This window comes from Catharus ustulatus, chromosome 4 (genome assembly GCF_009819885.2).
Source record: "Catharus ustulatus isolate bCatUst1 chromosome 4, bCatUst1.pri.v2, whole genome shotgun sequence".
Classification (NCBI taxonomy): domain Eukaryota; kingdom Metazoa; phylum Chordata; class Aves; order Passeriformes; family Turdidae; genus Catharus; species Catharus ustulatus.
The window spans coordinates 62,334,309-62,348,302 of record NC_046224.1 but is presented as its reverse complement, the minus strand read 5'-3'; the positions used below and the strand labels follow the sequence as shown (position 1 = coordinate 62,348,302).

Here is a 13,994-nt window from a genome sequence, read left to right as displayed (position 1 = left end):
ACACAGACTGAAGGAATGATGGGATATGAAGTGTGAGTTTGGCCTGAGCCTCCAGTTAATGTTTGAAATATCTTTCCAGGATCATAGGTTATTGAACACAGTCTGGTTGGAGTATAGTCCCAGAAAGCAGAAGCAGAACATTGCCAGCCATTTTCCAAATTCAGTGCTTCAGCCAGACTTTGCAAATTGTAATGTCCAAAGCTGGATGTCAGCAGATTACCTTAATAACTCTGTGCAGTTTTCAAATTCCTGTCTGGTTACACAGCCTGTACAAGGATAGACAGAGTTGCTCATTTTAACACTAATTGCATTAAATTCTTAAGTGTCCTAGCAAAAACATCATCGTCCTTCTTCCAGCAAGTGCAACTGCCAAAAATTTAAATTGTCAACATTTGATTTATCCAAGTTGCATTAATCACTAAGCAGACACTACAGCTTAATAATCACTCTACCACTGTATGTTTAATAACAGTAGCACAGTTCTGGATTACCTTGCTTCCTTCCTCCTAGTGCATTGAATCCCTGTCATTCTTGTAGAATTTTACTTGAGGCCTTGTCATGCCATATTGGGACATTCCAAGCACTACAAATCCTTCCTGATTACTCTTCCTGGATGGGTGAATATACTCTGTAATTCAGATGTATTCAGCCTGTAAAAGAGAAGGCTTTGGGGTGACCTCATTGTGGCCTTCCAGAGTCTGAAGGGAGAGCACAGGAAAGATGGAGAGAGACTCTTGACAAGGGGGGAGGGCTTCACAGTGACAGAGGGTAGATTGGATACGAGGAAGAAATTCTTCCCAGCGAGGGTACTGGGGCCCTGGCACAGGTTGCCCAGAGAAGCTGTGGCTGCCCCATCCCTGGAAGTGTTCCAGACCAGGCTGGATGGGGCTCTGAGCAACCTGGGCTAGTGGAAGGTGTCCCTGCCCATGGCAGGGGTAGAACTTTAGGTCCTTCCAGACCAAGCTATTCTATGATTATATGAAATAACTGGCTTTAACGTGGAAAGGGTTAATGTTAAAGTATTTTTTTTTCTGTCTCCATTGGCTGCTAGAAGAGTGTGTGTAGACAGTTTAGCTGATGAATGTTTTCTTGTTTGTTTGTTTGGGAGCTCAGGTTTTCTTTCAATGTTTTTTGTCAGGGGACTGAAAGGAAGTTTTATAAACCTCACAGCAGTCACAGGCTGGGAAATAAGAAACACTTTTTCTAATTGAAGCTGTAGAGAAAATAGACTTAAGGGAATATATAGTATGGAAGCTGTGTCCAAAGGTTTTTTGAATAGCTGTAGCCATAATTTTGTGTTTGCCCTTAGAGATAATATCCTCAGGTTTATGAACACATCAGTAAAACTTTTCTATTGGCTTACAACATTATGCAACTTTCCTTGATTCAATTAATTATGTTAATAAGGCAATTCAGTTAAAAAGATGCAGATATCCAGCAGGTTCAGTTTTGAAGTACCAAAATGTTCTGTTTGTTAATTTTCTTTAGTTCTATGGGAATACTCCAGTCTATGAAGTTAAAAAAAAAACCAAAAAAAACAAAAAACCCAAAGCTTTCTTCAATGATTCTGTCTGTCCTGACTGTCTTTTAACCATGCACTGTTACCATAGACGAAGTTCTAAAATCTTATGTCTGTGGCCCAGTGTTGGAAACAAAATTTGACAAGTGAACACTCACCTATTGTATCATTATTGGGGTGAGTCATATGTTGCTGCTGGTTGATGTGACCTAAAAATGTGGTTTGCTGATTTGTGCTGCAAGGGACCAGATGCATTCATTGGGTGATGGCTTTCTAAAATTGGAAAAATTCTAAAGAAAGCTTGAGTGGAAAGATTGATCTGCATTTCCTTAGATCTTTTTAAACAAAGGTGGTGTTTTCTTCTCTGTCTTGTTCAGCAATGAAATGTGCCCCACATCTGACGTACGACCACTGCCACACAACCTGTGTGAAGAGCTGTGAGAATAATACCAAAGTCAGTGTCTGCAAGGATTATCCCATGGAAGGCTGCTTCTGCCCAGAGGGAAAGGTGATTTTTGGTGACAGCTGTGTTAGTGAAGAAGTCTGCACTCAGTGTGTCAGTGAGGATGGCACACACCATCAGGTAACTACATGCACAGCAACCTCTGGCAGTGGTTGGAGTTCACACCTTTGAAAGCAAATCTGTTCTCCCTTTGGATACTTTATTTTCTAGCTCAGTTCCTCCTAATCTGCTGGCTGTCAGCCCCATTTAGCTCCCCTAGTGTGAAATTGGCTGGGACTGGATATAAAGATCACAGCTGGGACTGTATAGACCTGGCAAGGCATAACAATTCCATGTGGAGGGGGATCTAGAGGGAAGGGAGGAAGAGTGATGGCATAAGTGAATATTTACCAAGATAAACATCTCCATTCAGCAGATTTTTATGAGTAATGACAATTTAATCATATATCTGAATCCTTTACAAAAAAAAAAGTGTTGTATTGTCTTTGCAAAGCTCACTGAAATCCTCATGAGGGGCAGTGGAGAGAGCAGCATCAAACTCTTTTCCCTGTGACCAGGGACAGGATCTGAGGGAACGGCTGGAGCTGTGTCAGGAGAGGGTTAGGGTGGATATCAGGGAAAGGTTCTTCCCCCAGAGGGTGTCGGGCACTGCCCAGGCTCCCTAGGGAAAGGTCACAGCCCCAAGGCTGCCAGAGCTCCAGGAGTGTTTGGAGAACTCTCTCAGGGATGCACAGGGTGGGACTGTTGGGGTGTCTGTGCAGGGCCAGGAGTCAGGATGGATGATCCTTGTGGGTCCTTTCCAATTAATGTATGAAATATTTCCAGTGGTTGGTGGGGAGGGGTGAGACCAAGTCAACCTTATGTCAAATGGTATTTGTCTATTTTTTTTTTTTTTTGTGGAGAATTAGTCCTTTGATGAAATTCCTCATTTTGGTTTTACTGAAAATCTACTTTGCTTAGTTAAGGCAGCCCTCTCTGTGGCAGCATGGGGTTGGGAAAAGCTGTGGATGCTGGGTACCAGACTACAGTTAAAGACTCTTGATTCCAGCATCACACAGTGGGTGTGTCCCCTATCCCAAATTCTTCCCTGTATCCCCTGTTCCAAGTAATAGGGGTGGTTCCTCTTTACCCCCAGCTACTCAGCTCTGAAAGTTTGCACTCTAAAATCAGCCAGTCCTCTTCAATCCACATTTTTGTTATAGGATTTGAAGAAGAGACTTTAATTGCAGTGTTTTATGGGCTTTAGATCCTTAATGAGATTTTTCGGGAGGTGGAGGACAGGGGAGGATCAGCTCATGAAGCCATTCTGCCTCTCCATCATTGCAGGCTTAGCTTTGTGAGCACCACAACAGGCACTTGGGTCAGGATTTCCTTAACCTCCTTCTTCTCTTCTAGTGTTCATTCCTCTGTTCTTTCTACCCTAGACTGTGTTGGGGTTTAAGGGATTTTAGTCCCAACACTCACGCACAGTGGCTTAAAACATGAAACTATCTCTCAGTATAGATGCAATATGCATAGATCTTTTTTTTTTTTGTCTTCATATCTCTAAAGGACTCAGCAGAGTATTAGTTTATACCATGCTTCAGAGTTTTCCAGATGACAGCATTTTCTTTGTGGCATCCTAACCTGCTCTACATGTTCTCACCCAGAACCTGGATTGGTTGTGCAAATTAAAATCTCTGATAACGCATCCTTCACTCTTACCTCCCTGCTCACATGGGTGTTAAATGTGCATGGTTCTGTGTGGTTAACTGCAACTTTAATATCAATGATTTCTGCTCTCATGGGAAGGAGCAGTGATTCAAAACTTATTCTCTTTACTGGTGGTTTCTGAATGGGCTCATGACCCCCAGGTAGTCACTACAGTGATGATTTTGACTTTAGAGGTGATATAGTGCTTCTCCACTATTCAGTCCACTAAAGAGTCAAGTGATGACACTCCAAATAGTCTTAATATAAAAATATGCACTATTTATTTCTCTGTGTTGAAGACTTACTAATTAGGGGAAACAGGCACTTCTCTGTATTTCCCAAAATAATGCTGTTTCCCTTATTACCACTGAACATGCAATCGTGGTATGTAGTTGCACCAGCCCACTGTTACTGAAAATAACCTGCACTTGCATTTATATCTGAGCATTTTTTATTCTTCAAACAATAGTAATTCTTTATCCCATCCATACATTCTCTACATGTTTTGCTAAATTGGCACACTACAATCATTGCAGAATTATGTATCTCCTAAGTTTTTTACTGTTATCAGAGCAACCAACTCTCCATGGATAACTCCTCATAAATCTTCTGATTTTCCAGGTTAATGTTACTCCCCCTCACCCACTCCCATCCTCCCATCATATCAGTGACCAGAGCATGGAATTTCTGTCTAACACTCTGTTGGGTTTTTTTCCTTCAGCACTTGGAAACGTGGATTCCCGAGAATGAGCCCTGCAACATCTGCACGTGTCTCGATAACAAGAAGATAAACTGCACGGTCCGACCCTGCCCGACTGTCAAACGTAAATTCATTCAGCTCTGTGATTGGACTTGAACTGATGTTTTGGTTCCTGGCTTCCTAGTTCTTATCCAAACTTGTTTTATGGGTGTTTTTTCCAGCTGCCCAGTGTGGTCCGTGTGAAGTCGCTCGCCTGCGCAGGGGCCCTGGCCAGTGCTGCCCTGAGTACGAATGTGGTAGGTTCTTGTAAACTCTTGGAATCTTCTTGGTCTGTACTTTGACCAGATATTTCTAAGCATACAGTCCCTTTAAAAAAAAATAAAATAATTCAGTATTGCACTTTTGATACCACTGAATGGTTGTACAATCATCCATGTGGAAAACGAAACAGCTCCTAAGGATAGGAGTCTCCATTCACTTCCAACTTTGTCCCTCTTTCTGTAGTAGATGAGAAAGGAATGGAGCAATTTGTTTTTGTCTAAATGACATTAGAATGGCTTTTTTCTCAAGCATTTATTTTTGCATCATCTATATTTGCCCATTAAATTTAACATTAGAACCTTAATCCCCATAACCCGAGCTTGAACTCTTCTCTAAGCTATTTTGAAAACAAACTCTGACCTGTTGAACTCTAATGTACTTCATATTTTAAGACAGCAATTGAGTGTGAGTTTAATGGGGGTGTGCATGTGTGTGTGTGTCTTTTCTTGAGGACTAAGTAGGCGTGGTTTTAAGCACTCTCTGAATTTCTGCTCTTAGTGTGTGACCTGGTTTCCTGTGATTTGCCTCCTGCCCCTGTCTGTGAGTTTGGCCTGCAGCTTGCCCTGACCAACCCTGGAGAATGCAGACCAAATTACACATGTGGTAAGATCATTTTTCCTAGCAGGGAGTGACACTGGAACACTGCCTTTGAGCAACACTGACAACTTCCTTTAGGCATTATTTTTCCCCCCCTGAAAGGTTTAATTTTGGTGCCAGCAGACATGTAATGATTTCCCAGACTTGGCAGAAGTGTATTGCTGGCACTTTGAGTACACTTTCAAATTAAGGACAAGAGAAATTGGACATGTGTTCTCTGACCTTGATGCTTATTTTATAAATCTTCTTGTTTGTGTATGAGACAAGAATTTTTTTTGGCAGGGCGGGGACTTTTCTGAGTTCCTGAACCACAGCTTTTTATATCTGCATTACTCCTCAGGCTTTAAGCAGATTTATAGTGCTTTGAGGTGGTGATTAATGCCTTGCTGCCAGAGAACTGTCCTGTTCACTGGCAGCACTCTGAAAATCCATGAGCTTGACACGGTGCCCACCTTCTCCTGCCAGCCTGCAACAGGGAAATGTGCAGCTCCACCCCAAGACTCTCCTGCCCATCGCACCGGACGCTGACTGTTGTCAAGACAGAGTGCTGTGATAAATATGAGTGCGCCTGCAGCTGTAGGAACTCCACAGTCAGCTGCCCTCTGGGGTATCTCTCCCAGTCTCTGACCAATGACTGTGGCTGTGTATCCACCACCTGCATTCCAGACCGGGTAAGGGAAGTGCAATGTCTTTTCCACAGATGACAGTGTCTTTTCCACATGGAGTGGCAGCAGGCAGACAACTAGATGTGAATAAACCTCCAGTGATGCTGGAAAGTGATGCCAGGGCTTTTTTAATTTGCAAGTGCTTGAAAGAAACACATTATTATTTCATACTATTGCTTCTTTTATTACAGTAATTTATTTTTATATAACCGGTCCATTTTTTTGTAACTTTGAGATAATATTAAAGAACTATTTGAAACTTAAAGGTCACTCAAACATCAGGAATTTCAGAGGTGATTTTTGTTTTCAGGTTAAAGATACTTTGGGACCACTACCATTACTATATATTCTTCCAATCTCATACTAAAATTACTGACATATTTGGTACACCTTAGACATAAAATCCCTTGTGCTCATTGATTTCCTTTGTGTCTGCCTGAGAAGGTGGTGTGTCTTTTAAGAACTATATTGCCACTTTTAAGTTTTCAACAAATTATGACTCTGCTAAAGCTTTACTAGGGTATATTTTTCTCATTTTGCCAACCTTTTATTAAGTTATGTTATGTTAACCTTTAAGATAAAGTTGCTTCGAGGACAGGTTGCAGGGCAATGTAACTTTTTCATTAAACCTGAACATAGGGTTATATTGTCTTGCAGCTCAGAACATCTACCTTTTATTGTCCATTTCTAAGTAATTCATGACCTTGCATAATTCATTTTATGTCTCTGGGACTTACTTGCTCTAGCTATAAAAATAAATTATATTCTCTCTTTAATACCAAGCTGTAAAATTTACTAATAGAAAGTGCAATATAAGGGATGGCTCTGCTTTTTAGGGCTAGCTGTGGTGGCCTGAGGATACCAGAGGATGAAAGCTTTTAGCTCCAAGTAGGATCTCTTCAGATCAGATGGTTTAACTGGAAGCAGTTTTGTTTTCAAGGCTTCTTCTAGAGGACTTATTGTTTATTATCCTAAAATATTTCACATTATACTTACAGGGAAACTGAGACCCTGGGGAACTCCACCAAGTGCAGATAAAACTCTCCAAATTATTTTGTATAAAACAGTAGCTTTGTTTGTACTTATTTTTGTTCCTCAACAGACTGGCCACAATTTTAAGACCTGTAGCATTTCTAAGGGATTCAAAATATTCCATTGAATTTATGGTTGGTTTCACACCTTTAAATGCAGCCTTTTTGGAACCAGCAGTGTGCCCTGACAGCAGCAGCGTGCTCTTTTATGTACTAATTATTGCATTTAATAGGTGTGTGTGCACAACAACATAGTCTATCCTGTTGGGACAACCTGGGAAGATGGATGCAGGGAATGCTCTTGCACTGGTGTGAGGGATGATGTTACAGGACTTCAGATGATGGAGTGTCGTGACAAACAATGTGACACGTTCTGCTCTCGGGTGAGTAACGCTTAAACCAGGGCAATAACTAGCAGAGCCCTGGTGGGGACCTGCAATGATCCTTTTTGAGCCTCCTTGTTTAGAGAGTTACCACAGAAAATTAGAAAAATAAGTGTTGTAGCAACGGATTATCTTGGGAGCAGAATCTAAGAGCATGAGTCTGAGCATTATTGACTTTATTTTGGGGTTATTGTTTTAGGATTGCATCCTGCTGCCAAGAAAATCAGTGACAAATTTATTTTACATTTTGATAGAAGAAAAACTGCATCCTGAAGTGTCTGTCATTTACACCACTTGCACAATAAGTGCTCATGATGGCTGAAGTTCAATTGCAGATGTCTGTTCTAGCTCAAGTTCACTTTCTGAAGTTCCCATTTCAGCTCTGTCTGTTGCTCAGCCTATTGTAGCAGTAATAACACCTCATGCTGGGACCTTTATTGTGCTCAGACATCTGCTACATCCTATAAAACCCTGTGGTTTACTTTTGGAAGCCTGCAAAGGAAGTATGAGCCACTTTGTTGTATTGATTTAGATGCTTGAAACAGGAATAGACAGACAATTGCTACAAAGAGTTGATAGAGGAATGTGTTTTAAGGCAGATATTAGGAAAAGGTTCTTCTCCCAGAGAGTCATGCACTGGAACAGCTCCCCAGGGAATGTCATGACTCAAAGCGTGACAGAGCTCAAGAAGTGTATTGGGACAGGGTGGGATTGTTGGGGTGTCCTGTTAAGGGCCAGGAACTGGACTCAATGATCCTTGTATATCTTCAATACTGCATCATTCTTTAGGACCAACCAAAAAACCCCAATCCATTAGGAAAAAAACCAACAAAGCAATGGCAGAGTTTGGTGAGAAAGTCTGAGGATGCCAAATGGAATAAAAACCATGGGAGTAGGATATGGGAGTTTTTACCTGTTGCAAGAGAATCCCTTCAGTTTCCATGTGTAGAAAAGTCTTGTCTCTATTATGGCAATTTTTATGCAATAGTAGGTCTAAAGTATCTGGGTGTATTTCAACTCATACCAATAATTTATCAATAATTTGTTATTCCAATAAAATCTCATTAATGCAGAGTTACAGTTCCCTGACATTGCAACATCAAAAAAAAAAAATCTGGTGAAAAACACATAAAAAGACTTGTGGAAATGATGCCAGTTTTTTATGGGAAATTGTCTTCAGCTCCTTTAATGGTTCTCAAGGCTGTACAACCAAAACTGTGACTGTTACACTACCTGGATAGCCCAGATTTTTTTTCCTTTGCTTACTCCTGATTCAGTGGATATACATATCAAGGACATCAGCAGCACTGTCATCCAGTTTGAATTGACTTTAAACTTATTTTTTAGGGCAGAGTAGATGACATTATAAATTTTATTAGTATCAAATGCATACTTTAATTATGAATCATTGATAGGATGATATTTAGACTCTCTGCTACTCCTGGTTCTTAATTTCATTGCCAGGTGTTAAAGTTGTGCAGTGTAATTTCTGACAGTGTCATCTGACTTCTGTGATAACAGCTTGGAGTTTTGTTTTATCTTGCTACACACACACAAAAAAAAAAAAAACCCTGAAAACCCCATAGCATATACTGGCTTTTGGATTTTTCCTTCTCTTGAGTTTGCCATGCAGAAAGTGCATCTGATGCTTCCGACATGCATTTAGGAGATAAAAGTAATGTAAAACCAAATGCTCAACAGCACAACTTTTCTCAAAAAGCTGGGTCAAGGTCTGGCATCACATTTTAGGATGTTATATGAAATATAACATATCAAAGTCCATTGATTTTTGAGGTTTGCTGATGTGCTTCATATTGCAAATCAGGGACAGTTCATGAAGGGAAGGAGCAGTTGGGAATCCTTCAGTAATTCAGTTTGACCAAAATAAAATTATGCTTATTTTACAGGCATTTTTCACATAAACAATGCTATGTGGCACATAATCTTTCCTTCAGCTCTGTACTGAGATCAGACTTATGTTTTGTCCCTTGGAGACTGCCTAGCTATTACATATAGAATATTTTATTTCTAATTAGATTAAAACTTTTAACTTTCTTGCACTTAGATATTTCACTGTTTCAGTATTTGGCTGCTTGGTTTAGCAGATAAATATGTATGAAAAGTGAGAATTGGGATTCTTGTTTCTGTGGGTTGGGGGTTTTTTTTGAGCTATTTTTCTGGATTTGTAAGATTTTTCTTTAGTAAGAGTGCCTACTATTCAATTTTCATGCTGTTTATTTAGTTTTCCATAATTAAGTGTTAGACTTTAAGACACTTGATCTCTAATGTTGCATAGTAGTTTCATTTTATTATCTTAATTTGTAGAATTTTTTCAAATGCCTTTTGCAGGTAAACTGTTGGCTTAAACTGTGTTGGACCTGACAGTGCTGGGTTAATGGTTCAACTTGGTCTTAAAGGGATTTTTTTAACCTAAATCATTCTATGAAAAGATGAAGTGATCAGTCAAAACCTGTCCCTGGATTATAACTCTTAGCAACCTGCATCCTCCCTCTGCTTTAGCAGAGATGTATGAATGTGATCAGACTGAATCCCACTCGTGAATTTTCTGGAGTGGGAAGGGCAGTTGTGAGTGCTGATTAACCTCCAAGATTCCACAAGAGCAAGTTTTATCTTCAATTTTCCTTTGTAAAATACTGTTATATATATAAAAAAAAAATCATTTAAAAAATCCCTCATGATTATATCAGTCGTTTTTCAAACTTTGCTTTTCTTAAAAGGCTGCTAACATTAAACATCGATCCTAAAAGAAAACACTGGGATTGATCTATTTGTTTGCCTCCTCTTCCTGGATAAGAAAGTCCGTTCCTTTTCTTTCCTCCTCTAGGGCTACAAGTACATTGTGCCAGAAGGGGAGTGCTGTGGGAAATGTCAGAAAACTGCCTGTGAGGAGCTGCACTTTTGGCCTCGGGGTGATGAAGATCCTCCTTTGCATGAGGTGAGGCACCAGTGGGATGCACTTTCCCTCCTAGCAAAAGCCCCTGGGAATTATTTTGTGTTCCATGGAAGGAGATGAGGATGATAGCAACTTTTTGTTCTACACATCAAGCAGCACTGAGAGCGACAATGTTTTGGGTGTCCTGTGACCTACCCAGTCAATTCCCACGTGCAAATCCTTCCCCACTCTTTTCTGGGCCAGACATTTTGTGTACAGTTACTAATTTCAGCCATAGTAGCTTGAAAGAATGGTCATTGGGTATAATGCCTCCCTGGCTGTCAGCTATTTGTTTAAAATATCCCAGCTAATTTGAATTGCAATCTACTGCCGTCTTAAAAAAAAAAAAGCTTGGTAAAGTGTCATTTTGCATCCTGCCTTTTTCCTGGTTTTAACAAAGGGATTTATTAATATGAATCACTATTCTTTTCTGCTTCATCAAACAAGCCTTCAGAAGGCCTATTTTTGTCCCACTGTCTTTCTCTGACTTATTTTTGTCCTAACACGTTAATAATGCTCAGCAGTCTCTTCCTTACTACGTCGTCTTGTAACTCTTCCATCATCAGTGAAGAACTAAGCATTTAATTCACTAGAAGAATGTGTTCCCTTACTTTCTGAGCAAAGATGTTTGAATTGGCTGCAGTTGGGGATCTGATCTTCAGTTTTGCTGCTCTTGAAGTGTATCAGAGTGGTATCAGTGAAGGAATAAAACCACAAAGCAGTGAGCAGCTCCTCCCAGCACTGAACTGTGGCAGCATCTTCCAACTGGCCTCTGTTGATGTTTGTTCCCATAAAGAGCACTTGAAGTTCCTGCTTTGTCTGACCTTGGGTGATGATAGTAAGAGAACTGTCAACAGGATCTTGTCTTTTCTACATTTGCAAGGTCTGGAGCCTATTGCTAAAGCCTCCTTTGGGCTTAGCAGAGCTGATTTGCAGCAGGTTGCAGCAGAAACAGGGGCTGCTCAGCTGCAGTGCAGCCAGGGAATAAATGCAGATTTAACTCCAGTTAGGAGTGCTTTTTCTTCTTCACATCTTATTTGACCTGTCCCATTTGAGGAATGCTCCTGTAATTCCTCTTCTCTACAAACTCAGCATGCTCTATAAACTAATTGTTACGGTAAGGGTTTGTGGAGAGCTGTTGAGTGACACTGTTCCTTATGCAGCAAATGTTCTTTGGGCAAGCCAGCATCTGGCTGGGGTGGCCTTCCCTCTGTCCAGGGGCACAAATACTGCTGCTTGTGTTTCATCCTCTCACAACTTCCCCTCAGGTCGGCACGGAGTGGCGATCTCCCTGGAACCGCTGCGTCGTCAACGAGTGTGTCCGGGTGAACAACGAGGTTTTTGTGCAGCAAAAGAATGTTTCTTGCTCCCACATGGATGTGCCTGACTGTCCAGAGGGAACTGAGCTGCACTGTGACCAAGTGATAGACTGCTGTCCTTCCTGTAGATGTGGTAAAGTTTGGGGGATGACAAATGGGATCACTCCAGCATTAATTGTTTCGTGGGGTGATTTTCTGTTTTGCAACAACAATTTTAAAAGAGTGTGTTTTGGAAGCATAGCCCCACTTTGAAGGGCTCCTGTGTAATTCAGACACTGAGTACAGAAGCACCTGCTGCTGCATCCAAAGCCCCATGGGCAAAAGGGGAGGTGGGGATTCTGCCTTGCAGTGCCTGAAGGGAACCTACAGGAAAGATGGAGAGAGACTCTTGGAAAGGGCCTGGAGGGCAAGGGACAATGGCTTCACACTGACAGAGAACAGGGTTAGATTGGATATTGGGAAGAAATTCTTCCCTGTGAGGGTGGTGAGTCTCTGGCACAGGGTGCCCAGAGAAGCTGTGGCTGCCCCATCCCTGGAAGTGTCCAAGGCCAGGTTGGATGGGGCTCTGAGCAACCTGGGATGGGGGAAGATGTCCCTGCCCATGGCAGGGGGTTGGAACGAGATGATCTTTAAGGTCTCTTCCAAGCCATTTTATGATTCTGTGACTCCTAATGTTCCTCCTTTTGGCTCAAAAGTCTAAATCAAAACATTTGGGTAATTGGCCTCAGTCAGAGAAGACTCTCAGTGATGTTTATTTGATGAATGTGTGTGCAACCACAGGGTGAGGAGGGAGCAGTAGGAGGAGGAGAGGATATATGCTCTCTAATTTGCAGAAAACCTGAGTTCATCTTGAGAGTGTGAGGCTCAAACTGGAGGGGAAAGTTTATGTTCTGCCATGTACTTGTTAAAAAAATATCTCAGCCAGAGGTATTTTTATGTAGCATCAAGTATAGCTCTGACAAAGTGATGCCTCTCAAGGTATAATGTAAGGGAGCTCAGTTATGCCTCTTTACAGGGAAACTGGATAAAAATTTCTTCAAGCTGAAACTGTATTGAGTCAAAAAAGCATAACTGTGGTTGATTAAATCTTGGAATTGTCATTATAATGGTAATGCTAAATGGAATACTTTGTTCTTTTTCAGTACCCCTGAATGGCTGTCCTTTGAATGGCACTGTTATTGGGGTAAGACACAAATTCCTTTTACTTGTTGAGACAGCAAGCTGTATTTAAATATATGAATGAGCTTTTGATAGACACACAGTTGTCAGAATTAGACACACACAGAATACAGGACAGCTTTTTTTCCATATAGAATCTCTGCAGGCAAGACCTTCGAGTAAGAGCAGTGCCAGGGGGCTCAGCACATCTGTGTCCAGCTTCTGACTCTGCCAGGGTCTTCCTCTATGATAATGAGCATCTCTGCAAAATGGGGATAGCAATGTTTCCTTATCTTGAAGGATGCTTGAAAAGAGTGCTTAGAAACTGTGGTTATCTGCATTTTGTAATGGCTTGCAGACTACCAAACACACAGGAAACTCTCTATGAGGGTTAATCTCCCAAGTGATCCTTGCCCACTTTGGGGAAGTGAAACCTTCCCATATTCTGTTTGGAGGATAAGGCAGATTAAAGCAAGGATGGAGACTTCCTCCACCTGTGTGGAAGGAGAGGTATCCCTCCTTGGCTATTAGCAGGAACAGGAAAGCTGAGCTTCCTCCCTGTTTGACCTCTTTTCCCTTTCAACTTCCCTCCTGATATGCCCTGTGAGGAAATTTTTTCTCAACTGCGTATTTAATGGATAGATTAAGACATGTTTAACCCAGCCCATGACAGTGGGAATGATGGGAGTTAAGCATCTGACCTCATTTATGCCAAATTTATCTTTGGAGAGCTCTGTCAATTGTCCATTGTTTCACTAAATCCATATTCTGGCAGCACCTCTGGTGTCAAAGAGCTCTAAATATTCTCACCATCCCCCAGGGAAACAGTTTCTCTTTAGTCATTTAACCTAACTTTAACCTACTCATTCCTGCTTTGTCAACATGTGTCTTCCTTTTTCATTTATTTAAAAGTAAAATTACTCAAATCTCTTTATATTTTAGTGGTGAGACAGAAATAGCCTTTCTCCATCTATGTGTTAGGGTTTAGATATTTTTGTCATAGTCCAAAGACATAAATTTATCAGTTTTTAGAGCTAAAGCCATGTCATCAAGCATCCATCATTATGTGTAGAGATGACTTCCCTGTAGAATTAAATTCAAGGAAAAATTCTTGTTTTTCTGGTTGGAAAAGAAAAGCTTTCTTGTCAGAACACTGGTTTAAAAGTGATAAATTCTGGAATAATCTTTCTCTT

General features: G+C 41.0%; 1 protein-coding gene across 1 annotated transcript in view; it reads left to right on the top strand.

Moving 5' to 3' along the window:
* LOC116995813 (von Willebrand factor-like) overlaps window positions 1-13,994 on the top strand; it is a 120,754-nt gene that overhangs the window by 92,284 nt on the left and 14,476 nt on the right. Inside the window, exons 38-46 of the mRNA XM_033058812.1 lie at window positions 1,897-2,102; window positions 4,396-4,498; window positions 4,596-4,670; window positions 5,194-5,298; window positions 5,758-5,963; window positions 7,222-7,371; window positions 10,217-10,327; window positions 11,593-11,776; window positions 12,786-12,826. Coding sequence (XP_032914703.1) covers window positions 1,897-2,102; window positions 4,396-4,498; window positions 4,596-4,670; window positions 5,194-5,298; window positions 5,758-5,963; window positions 7,222-7,371; window positions 10,217-10,327; window positions 11,593-11,776; window positions 12,786-12,826 — 1,181 coding nt within the window. The remainder of the gene's footprint in view (window positions 1-1,896; window positions 2,103-4,395; window positions 4,499-4,595; window positions 4,671-5,193; window positions 5,299-5,757; window positions 5,964-7,221; window positions 7,372-10,216; window positions 10,328-11,592; window positions 11,777-12,785; window positions 12,827-13,994) is intronic.